A 23,057-nucleotide genomic window follows, 5' to 3' on the forward strand; every position below is an offset into this window, starting at 1 on the left:
TTTAATCCATAGGTGATATCTCACGGATATCTAGTGCTACCTCACCTCATAACTATCTGCTTTCCAGTCTGCTGCTTGCACTTGTCAAAGCCTTGCTTGAACAGAATCCAGCTGTCGTTCAGGTGCGGGTTGGTGTGTCCGCCGCAGTGGTCGATCTACGCAAAGAATTTACACACAAAATGCAACTTCCCATTGCATTTCTTGCAGTATTCTGCCATGTGAAAATAGAAGGTGGACACAAATAATATCGACCCATTTGCCAAAGTATACCAAACAGAAATCCGTGACGGGCTTTCAGTGCTCCTCTGTACCTCCTTGCAGCTGAAAGGTGCCCGAGGGCATAGGACAGCTACATTAGTTCTACAATCTGTAAGAAAGTGCCTTGCTACAGTGCTATTCCAGCAACATAGCTGGTTCCCCTTTCAGGGGGTGCACGGCCGCATATGTGTAGAATGAGGGAGAGTGGAGAACCAGGTGTCAGGATGGAGTCTACAGCGTGGTATGCTCTGTGTACAACCTGCCGTGAAACCACTCCTGTGTATGGTCTGCACACGCCGTTTCAGCCGCCCTCAAGACATCGCTAGACATAGTTGCACCTCCCGTCGCTCCACAAAAGTAAAAAACAAACAGTGAAACAGCCGTTCACGTCCCGCCGGACTCGCAGGGCCTCATGCCCCGTCCCGAAAACAGCACTCCTTCAAGTTGCCCCGTTTGGGGACACTCATCGGCATAGCCAATCGTGGCAGTGGGCGAAGGAAGGAAGGATGTGTAGGATAGCTGGTGCATGTCATTCATGGTCATTATGTGCATGCTGAACCTAGGTTGAAATTTTTAGGGGGGGGGGAGCACAGTCATGCCCCCCCCCCTCCCCCGTCCCCCTCCCCCCCCCCCCCCTGTGCCCCATGCGGGCTACTCACCTATACTCACACTCACCTTCAGGTAGTCAATTCCCCACTCACAGTATGTAGCAGCGTCCTGCAGCTCATGGGTCCAGGAGCCAGGCCTTTTCTGCACACACACATCGTAAGAATGGTGCAACAAAAGACGAAACAAGCTTACGGTGGACCTGCCACACAGGATAGTGAGAACTAACAACCTGCTTGTTGAGTGGAGTAGGTCTGTATTTCTTCAATGTGATCAGCAAAGGTTTCGGCCTGTGCACACTGAGTCTGAATCGAGGAAACATTTCTACGGCTTCCTCTATTCCTTCTGAAGAGTCTTCTTACACTGACTTGAAAGATTCTCCTAATGTAAATGGATATTTATAGGGGCTAGTGTCATGGATCGGTGAACCAAAGAAGACAAAATGAAGCATGAAAGGAAGGAGAAGGGAAATAGGGAAATACCGGAAGTACGAGATTCATTATATTGAGCTCAAGATGCTGTGTGGATAGTTGGAGGAAAGTGAAAAAGGAAGAGTAGGTATGAAGAACACGATCGACTGCCACCCACACACACGATGATTTGAGCCAGGGATTTTCAATGGCAGTAACTAGACTGACTGACTGACTCCCTTCAAGACTAGTTAGTGTGCCTATGCAATAAATATTAGTGGATGAATTACCTGACAAGTGAACTCTGCCTGGGCAGTGTACAGACCAAACTTCAAGCCCTGCCGACACACAAAACCACAGAGAAAGCGTACCAAACTGGCATGGGAATTCAGTTAGAATTGCAGTTTCAGCCAGCACCGCCCCCCCCCCCCCCCCCCCCCCGACACACACACCTTCACCAACTAGGCTGCCATGAGAAGGAATACAGCAGGTGTGCAGGGCTAGCACTTTGTGTACATTTTGATGCTGACTCTGTGCTGGACCCTGTCGGACGATTGACCCCAGTTACAGATTTAAAAAAACTGGACACAAAGCATGTGCTCACTCTTCCAACAGTCAACGTGCGTAGCTTGGGGGGGGGGGGGGAAAGATCATCAAAACAGACAGTAGATGAAAAAAAGTTCAATCCCTCAAACTTCTGAAAAAATTGAGAAGTCAAAAATGTCAGGGCTGACTGTCGCCTTATGACACACTCACCTTTGAATGTACATAGTCAGCCAGAGCCTTCATCCCTGATGGAAAACGCACTGGATCAGGCACAATGTTACCATCGTCATCTCGCTGCACTTGCCAGCAGTCATCAATGTTTACATACTGGGAATAAGAGGCAGACACCAGTACAGCCACTCTATAGGTTGCTTAACAGAGGGAAGGTATCATGAGAAGGAAACAAGGGCGGTCCACAATAGACAACCTTGCTATGCAGAGACTCTTATACACGCATTTCTAGGGCAACCTGATTCATTTCTCACCTGGTATCCTGCCGCAGCCAATCCTTTCTCAACGAACGCATCTGCCGTCTTCATGACGATCCTCTCGTCAATATTGCAATGGTAGAAGTTCCAGCTGTACACCAATAATCATGCAAAGAGTGGTGAATCAAAAGCAAATATTAGATACCGGTAGTCACCTCTTGGGAGTGTTTGTTTGGTGAATTTTGAGTCGCGGGCTATCACCCCTACCCCACCCCTAACATAACCCAATACATGTAATTTGCCAGTGAAGGTGTCCATTACTGTAAATAGACAAATTTTCGGCAGCTATTTAATTTCGGCTATATTCGGCATCGACTCAAAACGCCTAAATTAAAACGCCGATGAAATTTAATTTTTCACAGCATCTGTCGCACTATACCATGCCCTCTACCCCACGCCGAAAATAAATCGCCGCCGAAATGTCAAAAATCGTGAAGTGCCGAAATTTTGCAGCGCCGAAATTTTGTATATTTACAGTACTATATTTTGATGGTCTGAGTTGCACATTGTTTACATAGAAATCAAGCCAGCCGCCCTGCGGCACATGCAGCAAACAACTCCATAAAAAACTAAGAACTGGAGTGTGGCATTCAGCCTCAATTACTGCAGGTGTGGGGTGGGGGAAGGTCTGAGGGTGATGTATAGCCCGTACGGTTCTGCCTTAGGAAATAAGCTGCCTTGCCATCGTTGCTGGTGATCCGTTGCGACGTTTCTATACGTCATGTACTGGCATGCATGTGTACAATTTACTGCGTTCGAACAGGGACACTGTGCACACAGATCCCATCTGTGCTGGCTTCTAGCATGCACACACCATCCACCACAATGTTACAATGGCATGCATACACCGTCTGCTACTATTCTACAATCATACTAGCCCAAAATTCGAGATTCTAAAGCCACCTGGGACACAATCACAGCAGGAATAAATGCAAACAATGTCCAATACAACCAATCTGACCGCATCTCTCTTCAGAACTCTTACCTATTGAAACCCATAGGAGGCGTAGTCAGATCCTCGGTTTCCGTGTAGGTAGGACTTGTTTTGTGAACGTCCTGTTCTCTCAGTGCCTGTTCCTCTTGCCAAGAAACAACCTCTTTGATGAATGGCGTTGCTGGAAGTTGAGCATTATTGAAGAGAGCACATCCAGGGAAGTTGCTGATGTCTAAGCGGACAAATTTGATCTGAAGCAGAAAGCCAAAACAAGTAAAATTAAAAGTGAGTCAGCATGTGAACAGCATGCATGCACTTGTTAGCCCACAGGCCTATGAACTTACAGCCACCTATTTGGCACTAGAAAACTACAGACTCTTCGCTATGCACTAATCTATTGTCAGCACTAGGCAAGCATTGCATGCAACAATCTCAGGAAATACAACAAATAGTTTTAAAAAAATGACAAGGATCTCATTCATGCGACAAGTAGCATAAACTGGCCACCTACGTAACTAGTGAACAGATGGATACCTGCTCCTGATTGAATGATGATGATTAATGCGCAGAAAATACGAGGGAATGCGCCGCATGTATCCTACATACTTCAGTAGACCCAGTGTCTGCCCCAGCGCCGGGTGAGCCGGGTAATCTACCCAGTTGGGCGGCGCTTGGACCCGGTTGAAAATATAGTACCGGGTCACCTGTGACCCGGTTGGTACTTTACACTTTCGAACTTTGAAAGGACTGACTACATGGCTTGTATGTGTCAGATACTTCTTCTTTCGTAATTTTCTAATTCCTGTCCTCTCTTTTCTAAACGCGGCTTATCCATTCGCCTTTATATCATTGGGCCTAGTTCCCGTTTATTGTCCGAATTAAAATAAACCAACCAACCAGTTGAAGCATATGACTCGGCTGGTGAGACAGCGCCAGGTCCATGTGTACCCGGCTCCGACCCGGTTGAAATGGTTGCGCCAGGTACACGTGTACCCGGCTGTCCTACAATCCTAGAGCAGACACTGAGACCTGGATGAGAGGTTTTTGTTTTGTACGACCTGCAGAGTCTTGAAGTTGATTGTTCCAACTAGGAACACACGCTTCTTGCGGAACTTGACTGACTCACGACTGCTATCCGGAGCACACGAGGAGCACGTCGCACCTTCCACTCGGCAAACCTGCAAGAAAGCACCACTCCCTGCTCAATACATAGTGTGTTCCTAGTTGGAACAATCAACTTCATGACTATTACCGCCGAAGTCGCAACTTCTAAGTTCTGCAGAGTCTTGCAACTGTATAATGCTTTCTTCAAACACGGCGATTTCCCTGCCTGTACACTCACCACCTTTCCAGCGGGAGCGATAAGCTCAACACTCGAGGTGCCCAGCTTCGGCTCAGCTTTCATCCACGTTACGTTGTCAGCAGAAATCTGCACCCGCCATCGCGGGGAAAAAGGACATAATACATGAAACAGTAGCAGCAGCAACGTCTAGGAGATACAGTGGAACTCAGTTAGTATGTACATAATTATACATACCGAAGGATGTACCCAGAGTGCTGACAGTGCTCAACACGACAAAGGCAGAGCGTAATACACAACAGAACAACAAGGACAATCAAGGCTTGTTTGCTGCTACTTTAAGTTTCATGCTCACGCAATCATCAGGGAACAACCTGATGATTGCGTGAGCATGATAAGAAGCACCTCTGATACTAAGAGCACTTTCTTGCTGCTCATGGGGACACACACATCTTACCAGAGTTCTATTCCATTCGTTTATCTCATGATCACATGCAAACAGCACAAGTAAGAGGATGTTTCAACAATGTCCAACTATTTTCGAAGCACTCGCAGACTCCACTGCAGCTGTATACACATCGGGGTACCTCCATTCAAACACTCAAAACACACGGTCTCTTTGCTGCATACTGTAAGACCAGTAATGTTAACGAGCACTTTAGTAATTCTAACAAGTTTACGAATTTGAAAGAATCGTTAACATTTAAGTCGTTATGTGCAAAACGATATGTACATGTACAGTCATTTGCCAGTTTTGAGACGGAATTCGTTAGAATTTAACCTCGTTAACCCACAAAAGTCCAAAGATCGTTAACTTTAATTGACGTCAAATATCTGGTCTTGCAGTGCATCACTTTAAGTGTTCAGCAAGTTATCGTGCCTGGTCCATCCACCACCAGGCAAAATACACTATCTCTCCGGGCATCATTTCAGGGGTGTAATGGAATTGCATGATTTGCAGTTCATTATAAAGTAATCAATCTTCTCCTTCGATCTTGTTCAAATAATTCTCTAAATGTACTGATGTTTTGACATCATAGTTTTTCGAAAAATTCAAATAATTTAGTTATCATATGTTGACTCGCTGATCAGAGCATGATCATGTGATCTGATCATGCTGTGCGCCATTTTTGCTATGGTTCTTTGATGCGCGTGAGGGCATGAACCTCGCGGCATCAGGCTGGATTTTGTGGATCTTTTTACTCTCCTTTTAGACTAATTCCTGTAAACAAGCCGTATTTGGGGTCTTGAGTGTGTGGTCGTGAGGGATCGAGGGAGCCTACAGACGAAATTGGTAGTGCTCTAGGGTCCGACCTAAAGTAGAAAGGAATTCGATTACAGATTTGGTACCGAAACCCACGTGGATGCCCCGGAAAAGTCGTCGTGGTCGTGGAAATACAGTCCAAAAACAGCAACGTGGTAGTGCTGGTTGTGAGCAGACTGATCAAAGTTCGAGTGTCAGTGCTGTCAGTGTGACAAATTTGGACGTCGCGGACGATAAAGGAACTGTTGCGCGTGCTGGTGAACACCTTGTATGCACCATGTCCTCCAAATTTGATTCGTATTAGAAACAGTATCGTGGAGCTCGCGATGACTTTGATGTCTTTTGGAGAAAGTTTACGGTGGCTGCTCAACTTCAACAATGGACAACAGAGGAAAAGCGAATGGCACAACTTCCGTTATTCTCGGATGGAGATGCCTTTTTAGTGTGGGATCAGCTCTCTGATGAGGATAAGAAAAAAGAGAACAGTGTGAAACAACGGCTGCGTGATGCCTTCACGCTGTCGACAGGCCAGGCGTATGGCCAGTTTGTTACGCGCACCCTTGGTCGATCCGAGAGTGTGGATGCATATGCTGCGGATCTGCGCCGGTTGTTGATCGCAGCCGGACATAAAGTCGAAGCGGACGGCAAGTCACCCATGCTCATCGAGCAGTTCAAAAGGGGCTTGCCGTCGACGGAAGCCAACCAATTGACATCAAATGGTGACACGTCATCAATTGGAGCCTGCGTGGCATATGTTCGTCGCCTGCGCACTTCGGTGTCGCACATGTCGGGTGGTGTGTCAGCCGTAGCAGCGTCTTCGGTGAAGTCGTCATCCTCATCCAGCGGGCGAGGACGATCCAGTTCAGTGCTGTGCTTCGAGTGTCATGAAGTCGGGCATATTTCACGGAACTGCCGAGTAAAGTTAAGAAACGACGAGATGGTGCTAGCGGTAACTCAGGTTGGCGTCCGATCTGTCACTTTTGCGATGCGGAGGGACACCTCAAGAAAGATTGTCCCGAGAGAGAAGCGTGGAAGAGGTCCCGCAGTAGTAAGACGTCAGCATCTGCTGCTGCTCCAGTTTCTGGTGAATCCGTTCATCACGTTCTATGTGTGCCATCGACAAATGTTCGTCTGCCTCGCGTGTACATGGTGTACGTCGATGCAAAATTGCCTGGCGGGGAGGAACATCGTGCTGTTGCAGTGGTAGACACGGGATCCTCCCAAACGTTGCTGTCTGCCCAGTTGGCTAAGGCCTTGCACTGCCAGCTGACCCCCTCCAATGCGCAGATTTCTGCAGTCGATGGACGGCCATTGCCAGTCTTGGGCGCTACCAGAGTCACACTATCACGACAAGACTCGGCGAATGTTGTGCTGCCGCAGACAGAGGTGGAGGCGCTCGTTGGGGCAGATCTCAAGTCAGTGTGTGCAGATGTACTAATTGGCTTGACCCTGATATCAGCTGTGGGTGAGGTTCGCGTACGCTACGATGGCGATGATCTGGCGTCAGTGGTCTTTACAGCTGCTGAACCTGTCTGTGCTGCCTGTGGGAGAACTGGAGCTATCTAGTCTCTCTATCACCCCTCTTCACCCAACACAACACACCAGCGCAAACGGCAGCCTCTTGGTGGAAATGTATGAATCACGAAAAATGCAAGTTGGAAAAGGAGAGAGAACAAGAAAAGAACAACAAGAACACAAAATCACGAGCACTTCAGCCAGGAAAAGACACGTCTAAAACATGGCGTCCAACATGGCGGCAGAGCAACCGATAGAGGCCCGTCGTGGCTGAAGCTGCTATTGCAGCGACAGCCATCACGGCCACCATTGAATGCAGAAAATAGATCAGAAAACGAAGTCGAGCAACAGCAACTCGAACGAAGCAAAGAAAACAACAAGACTACGCGCAGCAAGCAAAGGCATAGCGATGACATCATTAGTCACGCGTGAACACAGAATCTAGCATGCGCATGCAGCCTTGCAGGCGCTGGCGAAATAAATAATGAAGTCAAGACACAAATAAATAACACAACGATCGACGAGCGATCGTTGCAGGAAAACAATTACAATTCAAATATACTACTTCAAGGAAAGATGAGAAGTGAAACGACTAGCACTAGAAGAAATAGAATAGAATATAGAACAAGGACAATGGAAGCGGACTACGGATGAAGCTACAATGAGGTAAGAGGCATGACACACTGATGACAGATGTCACCACAACAAATACATAATCGTAATGTTTGTCTACACACACATTGTATCGTCACACTTCACACATTGTCATATTGTCACACCTCCCCCTGGTGACATCACGTCAACAGTTAACTACGGTAACGAACAGGAGGAACGAGACCAGCACGGTTGCGAAGACGATGACCACCAACTTGAAGTGGTTGGGCTGGCACATCAGAATCAGAATCACTAGTACTTGAAGCACATGCATCATCATACTCAGGCACACTCACACTTGACGGCTTAATTAGATCAATATTGACAGTCTTCATCGAATGTCGACCATTAGTGTCACGAACAATTACAACAGTTGATGGAGACAAGACACTATCAACTGTCCATCCGGACTCGTACGGCGCTGTTCGCTTCTGGCGGCGATCTCCTTGCCGCAACATCACCGTGGAACCAACACTGTAGGGGTTCACACACCCAACAGGCTGAACAAAATCAGCAGAGGACAACTCACTTTCTACGTAGTCTCGCACAACAGCGGCTTTACTACACAAGCTATCAACCCATGCACTGGGGGACATGTCACAACGCTCATCGTCCACAATCAAGCCATGGGGAACCCAGCCACACATGGCTTCACTTGGGGAAACACCAAGCGCAGAGTGGGGACGAATACGATAATAGTACAATAATACATTTAAAGCAGACACCCAATCGTCGGATTCCTGCACAATCTTGCGAATTAAAGTCAGCAAAGTCCGGTTAAAACGCTCTACACCACCTTGACTTTGCGGATGACGCACTGCACCATGTCGCACCTCTACACCAAATGCATCATACAAAGACGTAACTACCTGATTGACAAATTCTGTTCCATTGTCACAACGTACAACTGCTGGGGCACCCCAGCGGGAACATACATCCACGAACGCAGCTGCTACAGACGGACCATCATGGCGAACCAATGGGACCACCTCGACCCACTTAGTAAACATATCGGTACAGACAAGAACACAATGATACCAGTGGCTTCTATTCGGGCCCAACTCCAGGGTATCGAGCTGTACTACATTCCACGGACCAGATGGAATAACCGGACGTGTTGGCTCAGCAACAGGCCCACGCTTCGAATTAGCAGCAGCACACACATCACATGACTGAATCAACGACTGACAAACAACAGCCATATTTGCAAAATAACAACTCGCACGCAACAGCTTCCATGTGGTCTCCCAACTGGAATGACCGCTCACAGCATGGGCACGACACACCACTCGCTGCTGCAATGACTGAGACACAACTGGTACAACACGCACATCATTCGGCGGTACCTTCACACTACGATACAAGTAACCATCATCAGATACAGACAACTGAGACTTCAATTTCTTAAATACCGGGTCGGAAATCTCACGACCATGACGCACAGACTCAATCACACTAACAACAACAGGATCAGACTTCTGCGCATCAAGAATGTCCTGTAAAACAATAGCACTCACAATCTTCGGGGGTGCAGAGACGGCAGCAACTACATCTGGCTTGGCTGATTTCTTCCAGCAGCGGATGAACAAATCTGGGACACGCGTCAGCTTGTCAGCCTTGTTCTGCTGGGACGGTACCCACTCAATGGTGACGGACAGCTTCGCGGTCGCGACAATGTCGTCGATGATGTTTAGTCGTCGGCGAACCAACACTTCGTTCAGACCGGACACCTTGACACGCCGCTCATTGTTCAGGCACGACTTCACCCAGCCGTACACGGTCTTGGAATCAGTGACAAGACGGATGTTGCTGGCGTTCCATTCGACTGCCGTCGACAACCCACGGATTACTGCTTCCAATTCTGCGATGTTGATATGCTTCTTCTCGTCGGCATTGCGAAGCCAAGACTTGTCCTCCATGACTTCACCACCAACTTCGGCAACAATGCCATATGCGACATCAGACGCATCGCACCACACGGTGAGCTGCTGCTCGTTCACTGACGCATTCCACACGCCTGTGGCCGGATCCTCATCTTGGACGCGACTTGCTAGTTCGGCACAACAGGTTACCACATCACTGGGGACGTCATCATCCCAGCCACCACCATCACGACATGCTAGGCGCTTCAGAAAGCTGCAGGCAGGTCGCAGCCACGAGCACACGGGATAGTGCGATACCAGTCGGCCGCACCATGAGAATACACCACGCTTGGTCAGCTTGCCACACTCGAGACTCACTCCGTCTCGACGCTTCCAACGGGTTTGACCATCTTGGCCAGTGAACAGCTGAAGTCCAAGTACTCGGGCGGAACTGGCGGGCTCAGCTGGCTTCGTCCGCAGGCCATAGCGCTCGAGGGTATCCGCAACAGCCTTTGTCTGCGGTTTCGGGACGTACAGATCGTCAACGTAATTGTCAACACCATCATGATCTCGCGTGCACCACTAGACTATTACGTCCATGAACTTCGGTGCAACACTTAACCCGAAAGCCATGCGGGTCATCACGTACAGCTTTCCCCTCCATTTCACGCACTGATACCGTAGCAACTCAGGTGACATACGGACTTGCAGATAGGCCTTTCGAATATCCAACATCTCATACTCGTTGGCATCGTGCGTACGCCACTCACGCAACTTCTCGCCACACACGGAGGCATCCATACCGGGCTGAGACACGAGGGCACGGTTCAGCGCACGGTAGTCGAGGCAAGGCCTAACAGGTGTAGTAGGCTTGTGCTCCTGGCTGACCGCAAGCCATGGCAGAATTGCAGCAGGAGCTCCGTGTACCTCTTCATCATGCTCGATGAGCCATCCGTTACCGATCTAGGAGTCCACTTCTTGCTGGAACAGCTTCTCCTGATCATCGCTAAGTTTCTGGGGGTACTCCCCAATGCCGCTGCCGATGCGTCCGGTAGGTGGCTTGTCGTCCTTCCACCTCCATGCTGCCTGCCAACACTGCTCAGCTGCTAGCCACTTTATCTGACCATCCTCGACAGATAGCGTCACGTCCTCACCGTCTTGCACCACGCTAACATGCCGAGACGGGTGTTGATCCGGCGACTGCAGAGCATCACTAACGACAGACGACACAGGCTCAGGGTCACTGGCGGGTGACGGACCAAACAGCACGGACCGCAGATCACCTGACTCAGAGTACTGCAACCTGACGCCACCGATGGCACGGACAAGGTCAGATCCCAGCAACAGGTCAGCATTAATAACCGACAGCTCAGGAACTACAAACGCAACAACACGGGTAGGTGGCAAATTTACGGGTCCATCCAGGCGACGAATCGTTAGTGAAAGTGACCCCGAAATCGGCAGGGCTTCGCCATCCAGGGCGAGGAGCTTCTCCTGCTTTACCGCCGACACTTGGCTGCACATCTTAGCCGCACGTATAAAGCCAGACGACACTAGCGTGCGAGCCGACCCGGTGTCCAGCATGGCCTCTCCACGGCACCAGTCATCCGGCTTGGCCGACTCCACGTCCACATAGATCCTCGGCAAGGGGGCAGCTTCAGTGGACACCGCACACAGGCACTTGTCACTGCTACTATGCGACGTACCAGCAGCCGCCACACGTTCTGCTGCCTTGGCTTCTCGCCACTTCCTTCTCTCAGGGCACGCTGGCTTTGCATGACCAGGCTGATCACAAAAGTGGCACACTACTGGTCCACTGAAACGGGGCTTCTGCTTCTTCTTGAACTCTGGGCAGTTACGCTGGACATGCCCAGGCTGATTACAGTTATAGCAGACAACAGTACTGCGAGGTCGGTGTACACCTCCACTGCAACTACTGGTACTGGCACTAGCAGAAACGCTCTGGCTGAACCTGCTCGTGTACCGAGCATCGGTCTCACTGGCTCTGAGCGCACGCACACGCTCTAGACACGCAGGTATCGTCAGCTCTTGGCCAGCCAGTGACATTCTCAGCTGGCGGCCAAATTCGGGCTGTAGGCCAGCGATCAGTTGCTCGATCACGATCGGATCCTTGCTGGCGGTACCACCCGGTTTGTGCCCCGACAGCGCTGCATAACGCTGCAAATCGGCCACATACGCGTCGACACTTTCATCCACACGCAAACAACGGCGCTTGAACAAATCATACGCTCTGGACGGCGTCACACTGAACGCACTCACTAAAACTTTCTTGACCTCTGCTTGTTTGCTTTTGTCACTCTCTGCCATACGAGAAAACACTCGAAATGCATCGCCCTGCAAATATAAAGGTAGATGTTGCATGCGTGCATCTTCGTCGGACCATTCCTTGGCAGTGGCCAAAACTAAAAACTTTGCCCAGAATTCCTCTAGGTCTTCACCATCCTTGCCAGAAAACGGCTGGACAAGATACTTGGTAGACATGATTCACTCGAGTATTCCACGAACACACAGTAGAAACTCACAGTAGGAACTCACAGTAGGAACTCTCAGTAAGAACTCTCGTCTCACAAAATAAATAAATCACTACGACACTCGTACTCCGAAAACACTTTCCCGACTCTTTCCCGGCTCTTTCCCGGCTCTTTCCCGGGTTTCGGCACCACAAAGTTGTGGGAGAACTGGAGCTATCTAGTCTCTCTATCACCCCTCTTCACCCAACACAACACACCAGCGCAAACGGCAGCCTCTTGGTGGAAATGTATGAATCACGAAAAATGCAAGTTGGAAAAGGAGAGAGAACAAGAAAAGAACAACAAGAACACAAAATCACGAGCACTTCAGCCAGGAAAAGACACGTCTAAAACATGGCGTCCAACATGGCGGCAGAGCAACCGATAGAGGCCCGTCGTGGCTGAAGCTGCTATTGCAGCGACAGCCATCACGGCCACCATTGAATGCAGAAAATAGATCAGAAAACGAAGTCGAGCAACAGCAACTCGAACGAAGCAAAGAAAACAACAAGACTACGCGCAGCAAGCAAAGGCATAGCGATGACATCATTAGTCACGCGTGAAGTATGTAATCAAGCACGCTCAGGAGGTCATGATGGCTGAATCTTGCCCGAGCCTGCAGCCCAAGGGCCGTAGGCCCGAGGGCTGCAGGCAAGGGCAAGATTCAGCCATCATGACAGACAGAGCGTGCTTGATTTGATTTCTTACAGCGCGAAGGAACATATTAGGGAAGGTCAAAGGTGGAAAGGTCGAAAGGTCGAAAAATTATTCCCGAAATGACGTCAAACGGTCCGAACATTCCCGAAATGACGTCAAACGGTCCTGATGGCCTGATTATGCCCGCGGCGGGAAGATCGCCTATTGGCCATGGCCCCGGCAACGATCACGTGTCATGTAAGAACACAGAATCTAGCATGCGCATGCAGCCTTGCAGGCGCTGGCGAAATAAATAATGAAGTCAAGACACAAATAAATAACACAACGATCGACGAGCGATCGTTGCAGGAAAACAATTACAATTCAAATATACTACTTCAAGGAAAGATGAGAAGTGAAACGACTAGCACTAGAAGAAATAGAATAGAATATAGAACAAGGACAATGGAAGCGGACTACGGATGAAGCTACAATGAGGTAAGAGGCATGACACACTGATGACAGATGTCACCACAACAAATACATAATCGTAATGTTTGTCTACACACACATTGTATCGTCACACTTCACACATTGTCATATTGTCACATGCCGCTGAAAAGAAGTCAGAGCATCCACTACCGTATGTGTCAGTGGATGAGGATGAGGTCGGTAACGTCACACTTTCAACGAGTGATGGCAGCGTACGCTGGAATAATGTACTGAGCCGGTGGGAACTGACATGGCATTGGAATGATGGCGTCGGTCCTGAAGCCAGTGTTGGGTCGGGTATCGGAGAATACTCGCACCATAAGTTGACGGCGGAGCAAGAGAAGTTGTTCCAAGATGAAGTTGATCTGTGGATCCACAACGGCTGGCTGGGCCCGCACGATACATCAGTTCATGGTCCCCCACAGTGTGTTCTGCCACTCATCCCGCAGGTCCAAGAGCACAAACAGTCTACTCCAGTGCGACCGTGCTTGGATTACCGGTCGCTGAATCGTCTTGTGAAGTCCGAGCCTGGCAGAGAGGCCCCTATCTGTGGAGAAAAGCTGCGCAAGTGGCGCAAGGCTGGTCCTGCACACGAGTATGTCTTCATGGACATCCGGAAGGCCTACCTACAAGTTCATGTAGCAGAGCAGCTTCAGTGCTTCCAGATTGTGTTGTGGAAGGGCAAACGATTCGTAATGCAGCGCATGGGTTTTGGATTATCTGTCGCGCCAAAGATGATGGACGCCATAGTCAAGTGGGTCCTGCGCGATGTTCCGGGAGCCGACAATTACGTCGACGATGTGTTTGTTGCGAAGAATCACCAGGTGGAAGCCGAGGCAAAATTGGCAGAGTACGGCCTCGCAACGAAACCTGCTGAACAGCTGCCTGAAGCTCGAGTGCTGGGCTTACAGTTGCAGCAAGATGCAACCGGCGAAGTGACATGGGTTCGCCGTGACATCGATGTGTCTCTACCAGAGCGTATCAGCAAGCGCAGTCTGTTTAGCTGGTGCGGCCGCGTCATTGATCACTACCCGATCTGTGGGTGGTTACGTACAGCATGCAGCTCCGTCAAGCGTCTGTCATCCGAATGTGGCAGCTAAGACAGCGAAGTGTTTGACGTAGTGTACCAGTGCTGTCGTGATCTATCTGCTCGTCTGTGCACCGAGGATCCAGTGCGTGGCCAGTGGCATGTTCCAGTCAGTACCGGTAGAGTGCAAGTGTGGTGTGATGCATCTGACCTGGCGTATGGTGTTGTCCTGGAAGCAGGTGGTGTAACAGTGGAAGACCGCGCGTGGCTCAGGGCCAAGGACGACAAGCGGCATATCAATGTCGCAGAGCTTGAAGCCGCCATCCGAGCTCTGGAATTGGCTGTTGACTGGATCGTCAGTGAAGTGCACCTCCTGACCGACTCTAAGACTGTACACGGGTGGATTCAAGCTACATTACGGAACGCGTCCCGTGTCAAAGTGTCGGGTCTGCAAGCCCTTCTGGTGCAACGTCGTTTGGCTATCCTGTCGGACATGATCGCTGTTGCTGGGCTCAAGGTCACCATCGCGTGGGTGAAAAGTGAGCAGAATCGTGCCCATTGCCTGACCCGTGTTCCGCACCGATGGACAGCTCTCGCCAAGACTGTTCTCAAGTCTGCAGACGAGCGTCGCCATGAGGGTACGTGTGGTATCTCTGTGTTCTGTGCCGTTGCCATCATTGTCATCCGTTTTTGTCTCACTTGACAAGATAGCTGCTGAACAGCAACGTGATGAATTGATTTGTGCCACTATCTCTGACTTGGTAGCTGGTAAGCCTGTGTCTGTGGCTGCATTCAAACGTGTGCAGCATCAGCTTGTAGTCGTTGAAGGTGTATTGTACCGCAGTGTAAAGGACCCGATAGATGGTGAAGTCGCAGTGCCCGTTTTACGTATGTCGCTCCGTGAAGAGGTATTGTCGTCTGCACATTCTGCTACTGCCCATGGCAATTGGGAGGCCATGTGGCGCAGTATCCGCCGTCGGTGCTATTTTCCCAAGCTAGCTGAGAGTTGTCAGCAGTATGTCCGAGACTGCAGCCCTTGTCGTTGTGCCAGCTCTATGTCTGCTGGCCCAGTTCCGAAAGTGCGTTCCGACTCGCCCAGCCGACCGTGGGAAGTAGTCCACATTGATACCCTTGAGTTGGGTGCGTGTCATAGTGGCAGGTATTATTGTGTGTTGGTCGGTATTGACTCTTTCACAAAGTGGGCAGAAATTATTCCGCTTCAGAGACATGATGCGTCCAGTGTTGCTGCCGGCCTGGTGGAGTTGTGTACCCGATGGGGTCCTCCACGTGTCATTCGCAGCAACAATGGGTCAGAGTTTTGTAATGCCATGTCTCTGCATTGTTTGATGTCTTCGGTGTGCATATTCGCCACGGCGCAGTTCGCCACCCGCAGTCGCAGGGCAGCGCTGAGCGCTTTAACTGTACCCTGCTGAATATGATCCGTAAGACCATTGACTCGTCGTCTGATTGGTTGACAGAGCTCCAGGTATTACTGTATTACTACCGTACTCGCCCCCATGCTGCCATCCAGATGTCGCCAATAATGGCCATGGTCAACTGGGAGCCATGTGACCTGATCGTAGAGTGTCCTGTTGTCGAAGGTTCGCTTATGTCCTGGTCAGCTGAACTATCACTGAAGTGCGCTCGGATTCGTGACTTTGTCAATGATGCTGTGGCCGAGTCTGATGCTGTTTTGGCTGAAGAGAGTGAGTGTCCGTTTGTCGTTGGTGCCCCAGTTCTTCTCCGTCGCCCAGAACGTCACCAGAAACGGATGACTCCATATGAACCTGGTTGGTCTGTAGTGCATATCGTGTCACCGTCTACCGTTGTCATCAGCAGCACCAACTCCAGTACCGGCCGGATTAGTGAGAAAACGGTCAATGTGGAACTGTTGAAGCCTAATGCGTTGCCTACAGAGCCAGCCCCAGCAGCACCTGCAGATGGTGCCGCTGCAGAGAATGACAGTGACAGTGCCACGTATGTCCGTGTGTTGCCAGCAGCCGAGCCCTCAGTTATGCGGGCATATGGCTTGCGTGATAGGGCTGCTATTGTACCACCAGCACGGTATAGTCATTAACTTTCCGTTGTTGGCCTGCGTGTGCGCATCTGTGTGGGTATGTGTGCGTGCGTGCGTGTGTGCGTATGTGTGTATATTCAAGTCATGTGTATGTTCGTGACATCTTCTTTGCCTTACTTGTTTCTGTTTTATTATTCTTGTGCTTTTATTTATAATGTCATCAGGCGGTGAGGTGTAGTATAAGTTTGTTGATGACATTCAGGTATTCATTGCATGAATGGGTATGTCATCAGGCGGTGAGGTGTAATGGAAGTGCATGATTTGCAGTTCATTATAAAGTAATCAATCTTCTCCTTCGATCTTGTTCAAATAATTCTCTAAATGTACTGATGTTTTGACATAGTTTTTCGAAAGATTCAAATAATTTAGTTATCATATGTTGACTCGCTTTGAATCGCTGATCAGAGCATGATCATGTGATCTGATCATGCTGTGCGCCATTTTTGCTATGGTTCTTTGATGCGCGTGAGGGCATGAACCTCGCGGCATCAGGCTGGATTTTGTGGATCTTTTTACTCTCCTTTTAGACTAATTCCTGTAAACAAGCCGCATTTGGGGTCTTGAGTGTGTGGACGTGAGGGATCGAGGGAGCCTACAGACGGAATTGGTAGTGCTCTAGGGTCCGACCTAAAGTAGAAAGGAATTCGATTACAGATTTGGTGCCGAAACCCGGGAAAGGAAGAGAGGAATTCGATTACAGAGGGTACATATTCTAAGATAGGGCCAATACAAGTACTTTTAGATTTTCTAAAAGGCTTTGCTCACCTCAAAAGCGCTGTAGTTCGAGCAGCATCCTTCATTCATGCTACAGCCATGTGTGTCATTCCAGTACATGCCTTCAGCGTAGTCAAAGTTCACAACGACGTTGCCCGTGCTGAGCAGAGCGAAAAGAATGGAACACAACGTGGGCAAAGCTGGGCAGTGAGTTCCGATTAGCGGTGCCTTTTACGCCCCGAGTCAAACAGGTACATCTGAGCTGACAGCATGCTCCAACTGTGCAGCTCAAGGTACAGGAGAGAATGGCCAGATGTCACCAACTAATAATAGTAAAGCGTTTTTTTTGCTAAAAGATCTTTATTGAGATAACTTCCTTTGCTGCGCCACATTGTATCCTTGATCATACGAACAATGTGATCTGCACTACACCAACTTCAGTATAGCTTAGTGGTAGGGAATCTGTACTGAGTGAAGTCTCCTGGTCAATTGAGTCCTGGTGGTGACAGTCAATGGCTTCTTCAGACGTTTTGAAAGCTTCCATTTTTTCCCCGTACATCGTTGTTTTTCTTGTAGTTTTGAAGTCAAAGAGACACAACCCAACCTAGTATGAGGACGCCACTTGCAGAAGTGCCACGGAACAGGAAGAAACCGGTAGCTGAGTGACAGCCGGCAGCCATTGCTCAGTCAAAGTATAGGTGGATGGCACTGGTAGTTCGGTATGCTCTCTACACGGCCAAGCACGTTGAGAGAGCACTACAGTACAGCAAGCACCCTGCAGCAGGCAGCAACACTGGCCTACCTCTCTTGTACTGCAGACTTGAACTCCGGTCCAGAGAATGTCAGCTAGAACACATTCAAAAGAAATACGGAAAACATTACAGGAGAAGGTCTAGCGGAACATAAGGGTTTTCCCTGTTCAACACCCTCAACTGATGAATAATCACCACAAGGATTATGTTGTTTCAAACATAATTACAACTTTTGACACAATGTAAATCTACTACAAGTATGATAATACTTAACTGTGTTACAATGGAAAATTTGGATATCCATTGAAGTTTGACACAACACGAATATTGACTGGAAGATTCGAGGGGTCCTGTTCAAAAAACGATAATGTTGACTCTCTACGCAAGTCCAGCACACTAGGGAAGCCCTGGCCATCACAGTACATCCGTATATTAATAACAATTTTCGTTGGTCAGTTGATTGAAAGCGAATATTGACTTGTCGCAATGCTTGCAAGCCATCACTCACATTCGGGTACTGCTGGGCGAGGGCAACATGCAGCATCTGCAGGGCCATACGACGGCCGACTTCAGTCTTGTTGTGTGGATGGACGATACCGCTTGGGTCGCCTAGGTCAATGATGACTGCCGTTCCAACAGTGTCAACCTAGTGACAAAATGTGTGAAGAGAGAGACAGGGATTGAGGGTGTGTAAGAAAGGAGAGGAGAGGAGAGAGAGAGAGAGAGAGAGAGAGAGAGAGAGAGAGAGAGAGAGAGAGAGAGAGACAGCAAGAGGCAGACAGCCAGACACAGTTCGTCTATTGTGTAAAGGTCGTATGTCCCGTGGCATCAAAAATGGTGTGCAAAGATGTACATGACTTCACAGGTACATGCCCAGCTGTATAGAGTGGTCTGCCCATCTTGGTCACGTGACTGCATGTTATGTAGAATGTGTGCATGGCATGTGGATAGCGGAACCATCATGGCTGAAATCATGTATCCCGTAGATGCAGGGGTTGGGTGGCGTTTGAACAACCATGACTGCATTTTATGTACAGCTCCATACACTGAGCAGTAATATTTTGCCGGCTTTACGAAGCCTTCTTGGTCATCCTAGTTAGTCACGCTGTATAGGAGTCTTGCTAGGTACAGCCAGCATACACACATACACACATACACACACACACACACACACACACACACACACACACTTACTGGGCCATGTGGATGAGGTCTGACGTCCGTCTCTGCCAATCTCACACCCGATATATAACCTGTCCCACCCGTGTATGGTGCCAGTTGAACATTCAGCCAGGCAAAGTCACCGATGCCCCACACATCTCTCCAGGACTAGTAGTACACAATACAGGAACATAAAAGACAAAATGAACAGTATATGGTAGAACTTCCCCTCCCCATGGCAAGGCCCATCAGAACTAAGCACTGCCTGCAATTAAAGATGTGTGCAATTAACGGTTTATATTTTGCTGATCATCAAATTGAATATAGCCTGGTACAACGTGGACCTGAACGTAGATGATAAAGTCCTTGACGCAATCGTTACTCCAGCCATGTCAGATAATGCCAACAACAATCCCATTCTGAGGACCGAAGTCGAATACGCTATCAACTCCCTCAAGAACAACAAATCAGCGAGGTTCGATAACATTCCTGGCGAGCTTTTGCGACATGGTGGAGATACGTTGGTGGCTGTTATGCACAGGATTTGTGACCTCCCATGGACGACTGGTAGATGGCCAACATCATGGACAAGGTCCATTCTTGTTCCCATCCCTAAGTCTGGAGACCTTCGGCAGTGCCAAAACTACAGGACAGTGAGCCTCATCAGTCATCCGAGCAAAGTGCTACTGAGGATCTTGCTGAAGCGCCTGCAGCCGCAAGTGGAGGGTTTGCTGGCGGACGAGCAAGCAGGGTTCCGGAAGGGAAGAAGCACAGTGGAGCAAATCTTCAACCTCAGAATGTTAATTGAAAAGTACCGTGACCATCAGCAGGCTGTGTATCATTGCTTCATCGATTTCCGTAAGGCCTTTGATAGGGTTTGGCACAAAGCGCTATGTAGTAGACTTCCCCCTACACAAATCACTATGTATTACTATGTAGTGTAGTAGACGGACTTCCCCCTACACAAACCACTATGTATTACTATGTATTGCACTATGCATTGCTGACACCATCAGATCCCTTGCTTTCATTCGCTAGCTAGCGCTCGGAGCTGTAACTGGCAATCTCGTACCATATATATAGATCCGTGTGTCAGTTGCCCAGCTCAGTTGTTGCAGAGTCTTTGCCTCCGTTGTTTCTGTCGTCTTTCCTTCACTTATTGAGTCTTTCAATATACTATAAGTAATTCTGTGTCACCTACGGTTGTCGTTCCGTGTGTGCAATATTGTTCCCTGAGAATACTACCTGTGTTTTGCCGGAGAGACTGAACCAGTTTTGCCTTGTCACTCGGTCGCGTATTACATTTGGTGGCAGCGGTGTTAGCTCTGCGTTCGTCAGTCGCAGTATTCCGGACCACGCCTCGTTATTTCGCCGTGCAGTGAACGTTGCCGTTGCCGTTCTCGTCTCAACTCAAGCTGAGTACCTTTGTTCCGTGCCACTTTACGATTTTAATATTTACATTTTTGTAGTGCTAGTATTTTCTAGGCTTACTTTGTTGGATCTATTCGTAGTCTTGTCCCCTAAGTAAGCTAGCTCTTCGTTGCCAGTTTTTCTTGCACTGCTCGCCGTACTTGAACCAGTTTTGCCTTGTCACTCGGTCGCGTATTACACGCTATTCAAGATTATGAGAGCGCATGGCATCGAAGCAAGAATTGTGGACCTGATTGAAGCGCTTTACGCTACTACTGAAGCAGCCATCGTTGTTGGATCCACTATCACCGACTGGTTCACCACGTCAGTGGGTGTCAGGCAGGGCTGTTTACTCTCGCCTTGTATGTTCAACGTTATCCTGGAGTACATCATGTCTGACGCTTTGGAGGAGTTTGATGGGTCAGTATGTATCGGCGGCATGTGCGTGACCAACCTACGTTTTGCGGATGATATAGATCTTTTCACTCACAAAGCGACTGTTCAGTACATGGGGTAGTGGTCTACCAGAGCAATCACACTCACCACCGTGGTGGTTTTCCAGAAATGAGTAGAAGCAAAAAACCACACTCGCAGCCACATAATAGATAAATAGCCGAAAAACATCTAAATCCATCAAAGAACCGCCAGCAAGCGGGAGAAAAGGCCGTGAAATCAGTGAAACAGCATGGCCAGTGGTGAGCATGGGTGACTGGACAGCAGGGGAGCGCCTGAAAACAATGACTCCCTACATTCCTAGCCGCGACCGCTCAACCGGGCTAGAGGAAAAACACACCTTTCGGCCAAAAAACCTTTCTATTTCATTAATTCCTGCCCCGCTGCCAGTCGGACCCAAGAATAGAGACAGCAAGAAATGGCATGTAATAACCAGTGTATGTCATAATCATAAGCCACACACATTGGCATACAATATCAAGAAGAACAGGGGAAGACCCCCATGAAACCAGGGTGGGCAACTTCAACTACCACGAGGAAAAACAAAGACCACGATGGCAGGTTCAACGGAGTTGCGCAGAACAAGAGCAAATGCACGAAAATATTTGCGAGTGAAAAATACGTTTTTTGCACTCTTTCGCTACGCTCAGCCGTGAAAAAACAAAACTAATTGCATCGTCTGTGGAAGAGCTGATAGACCTGACCGAGCGCGTGGATACGAGTGCAACAAGACTAGGCATGCAGATCAATGCTTCCAAGACCAAGTCAATGGCAGCGCCGGAGGGCGGTGGTGATCTGGGGTGCATTCAAGTAGGCAATGAGCGAATAGAAGAGGTATCCCAGTTTAAATACTTAGGTGCCATAATCACGTCGGATGGCAAGTCCGATATGGAGATAAGAAGGCGCTTACCACTAGGGAATGTCGGGGAATCTCAAGCACGCACACAGAGTGCACCCGACACAACGAACACCCACTCAGTTCATATGGTTTACAAAGTTGAATGCATGATAGGATTAAAGTAACGGGAAGAGAAATAGAAAGTCGAAACTGTCTTCATGCCATTGCAATAATAATTACAACCACTGAACACCGCGTGGTTGAGAGCTCTATCTGCTCAGGGGGTGCATGCATGCGTGCACAGCACACCCACACGTAATGAGTCTGAAGCACATGCCAGTACGTCATATTAGGACGTGACGTGGCAACGTGATACTAGTACATGCCCCCTAGTGACAATTGTCACTAAAAATGAGGAGAAGAAGATAAAAAACAGTACCAATTATCGCAGAATAGGAGCCAATAAATTGAGAAAACAAAACAAAAGAACCAAATTTATGACACACACTATTAAACGTCAATCGTCAGAGACGGCCAAAACACGAATTAGAGTCACGAGTCAGACCCAAACTCGGACAAAGCAGAGAACATAGTGGTCTCAAGAGCCATACCTACTAGGCTCACGGAGCAGGGCTCTGTCGCGGAGAAGACGACCACCAGCGGTGTCATCAGGTACACCAGCCAAAGGCACATGGTCCAACGGCTCGTCATCGATAATACTAGCTACATCTAGTGGCTCAGGGATACGACTGGAATGACTTCCAGCAGGCTTCAGCAGCTCTGTGTTGACGAGTTTTTCTGCTGTGCCACGGCCAATCACGACAGTTGAGGGACCAACGACTCGCTTGACGATCCAACCTTCTTCGAATTCGGGGAGTCGTTTCTGGTGCCGGTGTGGACGGCGGAAGAGAACAGACTCTCCAGCCGAGAACGCTTGAGTTGGCTCCTCGACAAAATCGCAGGACGACAACTCTGATTCCAGGAGATCGTACATGGCTGAGGCGCGACGCTGTATTTCCTCCGTCCAGCGGGGAAACGACCACTCTGTTGGGGTAGCATCCACCACGAGACTGCGGGGCTGCCAGCCAACCATTGCTTGCATAGGTGAGACACCGGTGACACTGTGGGG

At 49.0% G+C, this 23,057-nt stretch overlaps 1 protein-coding gene across 1 annotated transcript in view; it reads right to left on the reverse strand.

The window, feature by feature from the left end:
• Positions 1-23,057, reverse strand: part of LOC135823351 (sialate O-acetylesterase-like) — a 39,124-nt gene that overhangs the window by 6,543 nt on the left and 9,524 nt on the right. The window contains exons 7-17 of the mRNA XM_065336204.1: positions 19,261-19,395; positions 18,575-18,712; positions 18,117-18,160; positions 17,366-17,474; positions 4,585-4,671; positions 3,294-3,493; positions 2,306-2,399; positions 2,031-2,147; positions 1,565-1,612; positions 934-1,008; positions 46-155 (exon numbers count right to left, since the gene is read on the reverse strand). Of these exons, the coding sequence (XP_065192276.1) occupies positions 46-155; positions 934-1,008; positions 1,565-1,612; positions 2,031-2,147; positions 2,306-2,399; positions 3,294-3,493; positions 4,585-4,671; positions 17,366-17,474; positions 18,117-18,160; positions 18,575-18,712; positions 19,261-19,395 (1,157 nt within the window). The remainder of the gene's footprint in view (positions 1-45; positions 156-933; positions 1,009-1,564; positions 1,613-2,030; positions 2,148-2,305; positions 2,400-3,293; positions 3,494-4,584; positions 4,672-17,365; positions 17,475-18,116; positions 18,161-18,574; positions 18,713-19,260; positions 19,396-23,057) is intronic.

Source organism: Sycon ciliatum, chromosome 8, assembly GCF_964019385.1.
Source record: "Sycon ciliatum chromosome 8, ocSycCili1.1, whole genome shotgun sequence".
NCBI lineage: Eukaryota > Metazoa > Porifera > Calcarea > Leucosolenida > Sycettidae > Sycon > Sycon ciliatum.